This window comes from Piliocolobus tephrosceles, unplaced genomic scaffold (assembly GCF_002776525.5).
Source record: "Piliocolobus tephrosceles isolate RC106 unplaced genomic scaffold, ASM277652v3 unscaffolded_3715, whole genome shotgun sequence".
Lineage (NCBI taxonomy): Eukaryota > Metazoa > Chordata > Mammalia > Primates > Cercopithecidae > Piliocolobus > Piliocolobus tephrosceles.
Window position 1 is genome coordinate 1 of NW_022321143.1, and position 3,380 is coordinate 3,380.

The window sequence follows — 3,380 nt, forward strand, 5'->3', positions numbered from 1 at the left end:
GGAGAATTGTGTGAACCCAGGAGGCAGAGCTTGCAGTGAGCTGAGATCCGGCCACTGCACTCCAGCCTGGGTGAGAGAGTGAGACTCCATCTCAAAAACAAAAAAAAAAAAAAAAAAAAAAAAGAGATAGAGAATTCATTCACCTTGCTGCCCCTCCTACACCCAGGTTTCCTCCCGATCTTTCTTTCATGTCCTTTCTTAAGAGCAGTGTCTGATTGATCTGGCTAATACTGATCACTCGGGCTAAAGGGAAGAGGCTGGTGGGTTTAAGGTGTGGGGCGGGAAGGGTGGGTTCTGGATCTAAGCATTTACTTTGAGAATCTCCATAGCAGGGTAGAGGGCATGGGGCCAGCCACGTCCCCTAGCCCTGGGGAAGAAGGGGCACCAGGGCCCATGCACCCCTCCTGACAGGCTCTGGCCCTTTTCCCAGCTGTCTGAGTGGTGGCTCAAGACTGCCTACCTCCAGTACCGCCAGCCTGTGGTCATCTGCTCCAGCCCAGGTGTGATGCTGCCCAAGCAGAACTTCGTGGACCTGCAGGGTCAGCTCCGGTGAGTGGCTGGGGCTAGGGGGCTGGGAGGCAGCCGGGCCCCTCAAGTCCACTTCCCCCAGTGGCTTGGAGGGGCCCTGACCTTGTTTATCTTTCTGCCCCACAAACAGCCTTATGAAATAGGGAGCATCCTCCCTATTTTACAAATGGGGAAATTGAGGCTCGGAGCAGGGAAGGGAGCTGCCCAAGACCCCATTCAGGAAGCAGGGTCTCTCCAGCTCTGAAGCCTCATGGCTGTTAACCACATCTTCGTGGAAGCCCCATCCTCTTCCATACCTGAGGCTTCTCCCCAGCCCCAGTTTTAGCACTTCACCCCTCCTTCCCACTCTGCTCAGCTAGCCACAGGGGTGACCTCTGTACACAGTCCCCTTTTCCACATTCGGCCGGGTCACCTGCGCCAGCCCCTATTCCAGTCCTACCAGAGATAAAAATACCAGCAACAAGGATCTTCTCTTGCCCAAGGACCAGCCACTGGCTGCCGCCACCTGCTTCTCTTAAAGGGACCAGGGCACCCTGGGAAGGGCCGGGGTTCAGGCCCGGGAACTCCAGCCAGTGGTCCCCATGGTGGGATCCAGGGGCAGCCCCAAGCATTGAGGATGGTTGCCATGGGCCAGACAGCCCTGGGAGGAAGGCGGCCTGGGGGACACAGAGGCCCAGAGTGGGGAAGGGACCTAGTGGAGGGAACACCGGAGCCACTGCTGTCCCATTCACACCACCCCAGGGGCCTGGGGCCCTCCAGAGCCAATGCTTCAGAGCAGATGACACCCCCTCCAGATTCCAGGCTCTGGTTCAGGAGCTCAGGCCCTCTATGGGTAGACCCAGCCCACTGACCCCTAACCAAGCCACACTCCAGCTGCAAGGCACTAGCACCCAAGTCCTACCAGGCCCCTGGCCACCAGCACTTCCCCGAGCCCTCCTGACCATGTTCCCTCTAGAGGTTATGAAGAAGCAGACACAGACTGGCAAGCTGGGACTCCCAGGCTCCTCCCTTGCGCTCCTGGGCTTTCTGGACGCAGTGAGGGAGGATGTAAGACTAGGCCTCCCACTCCCCAAGCGTGCGTCCCTAGCCCGGGGCCTCCCTCAGGCTGTCCACACAGCTTCTAATCTCTAATCAATCTTTCCAGATTTGCTGCCAAACTCATTGAGGGTGTGTTGGATTTCAAGGTCATGATTGACAAGTGAGCAGCCCCACCCCTGCCCGGCCCCACACCTGCCCAGGCCTGCCTAATTACCACAGCCACCTCTGACCCCAGCCCTGGCCCGGCAGGCCCAAAGCTCAGTCACTTTCACTTCCTGTCAGCCCAGCCTTGGGTGGGATTTGGGAGATGGAGCACTGGGGATTGTCATCTGCTACAGTTGCTGGAATCTTCTCTTGGTGGGTGACCCTGTCCCATCCCAACTAAAGAGGACCCCAGAGTTTTATTCGCTGCCCCATCTCCCCTATTACAAACTGAAGCCCAGAGAGGGGAAGGGAGGGAGTTTCTAGGTGACTTCTGAACAGGGCCCGCTGGGGCAGAAAGCGAGCCCCCTGCCTGCAGCGCAGCCCTGAGGTGCCCTGCTTATGCTGGGAGGGGGCGCGGGGACACTGTGTAAGCCTCCAGCAGTACCTAGGAGGTCCCTGTCGACCCTGCCCTCCTCCCCATTCACTTGCCCAGTGGCGCCCTCACTGCCCTTCTGCCCTGCAGTGAGACCCTGCCCGTGGAGTACCTGGGGGGAAAGCCCCTGTGCATGAACCAGTACTATCAGATCCTGTCCTCCTGCCGAGTGCCGGGCCCCAAGCAGGACACGGTCAGCAACTTCAGCAAGACCAAGAAGCCTCCCACGCACATCACGGTGGTACACAACTACCAGGTGGGTGGCCCCCACCCACGCCTACAAGCCCCTGCCCTGCTGCAGGAGTACAGCAGGACGGCTGCGGTCGGCTTCCCCACTGGGGTTCCCCAGCACACATGCCCATGTGCCCCAGGAATGGGTGTCCCCTGGCTTCTCCATTGACGGCCCAGGGAGGCCAGGAGGGGCCGTGGGCCTGCCCAGCCCAGAAGGGAGATCCAAGGATCTCCTCCCCCTCACACCCTTGGCCCGACTCCATCCCCTCCAAGGCCAAGGCCAGGAGGAGGCAGGTGTGGGGAAGTGGCTGCTCTCAGCCTGAGGTCCCCACTCAGCTCCCTCCTCTTACCTGCCTGTGCCCTGACAGTTTTTTGAGCTGGACGTGTACCACAGTGACGGGACGCCCCTCACTGCGGATCAGATCTTCGTGCAGCTGGAGAAGATCTGGAACTCATCCCTACAGACCAACAAGGAGCCTGTGGGCATCCTCACCTCCAACCACCGCAACTCCTGGGCCAAGGCATACAACACCCTCATCAAAGGTGCCTCTTGCGGGCCGTGCTGGGGCTGCACACCCAGGCCTCTTCCCCTGTTGGGGACCAGCCTCAACACCACCCATAGGGTACCTGAAGTCTGGTGGCAACAAAGGAATGAGAAGAGATAGGTTAAGAGTTCATAAAGGGGGCCGGGTGCAGTGGCTCACGCCTGTAATCCCAGCACTTTGGGAGGCTGAGGCAGGCAGATCACAAGGTCAGGAAATCGAGACCATCCAGGCTAACATGGTGAAACGCCGTCTCTACTAAAAATACAAAAAATTAGGTTGGCGAGGTGGCGGGCGCCTGTAGTCCCAGCTACTCAGGAGGCTGAGGCAGGAGAATGGCGTGAACCCAGGAGGCGGAGCTTGCAGTGAGCCGAGATCGCGCCACTGCACTCTAGCCTGGGTGACAGAGCAAGACTGTCTCAAAAAAAAAAAAAAAAATTTTTCATAAAGCTGGGAGCCAGGGG

General features: G+C 58.9%; 1 protein-coding gene across 1 annotated transcript; it reads left to right on the forward strand.

Annotated features, from left to right (window-relative positions):
- The first annotated feature begins 340 nt into the window (after window positions 1-340).
- LOC113220562 (carnitine O-acetyltransferase-like) lies at window positions 341-3,076 on the forward strand. Its single transcript, XM_026449896.1, has 4 exons — window positions 341-549; window positions 1,673-1,726; window positions 2,234-2,399; window positions 2,743-3,076. Exons 1-4 carry the CDS (start codon window positions 506-508, stop codon window positions 3,037-3,039), a joined length of 561 nt encoding a protein of 186 aa, XP_026305681.1. The 5' UTR covers window positions 341-505; the 3' UTR covers window positions 3,040-3,076.
- Window positions 3,077-3,380: the final 304 nt, after the last annotated feature.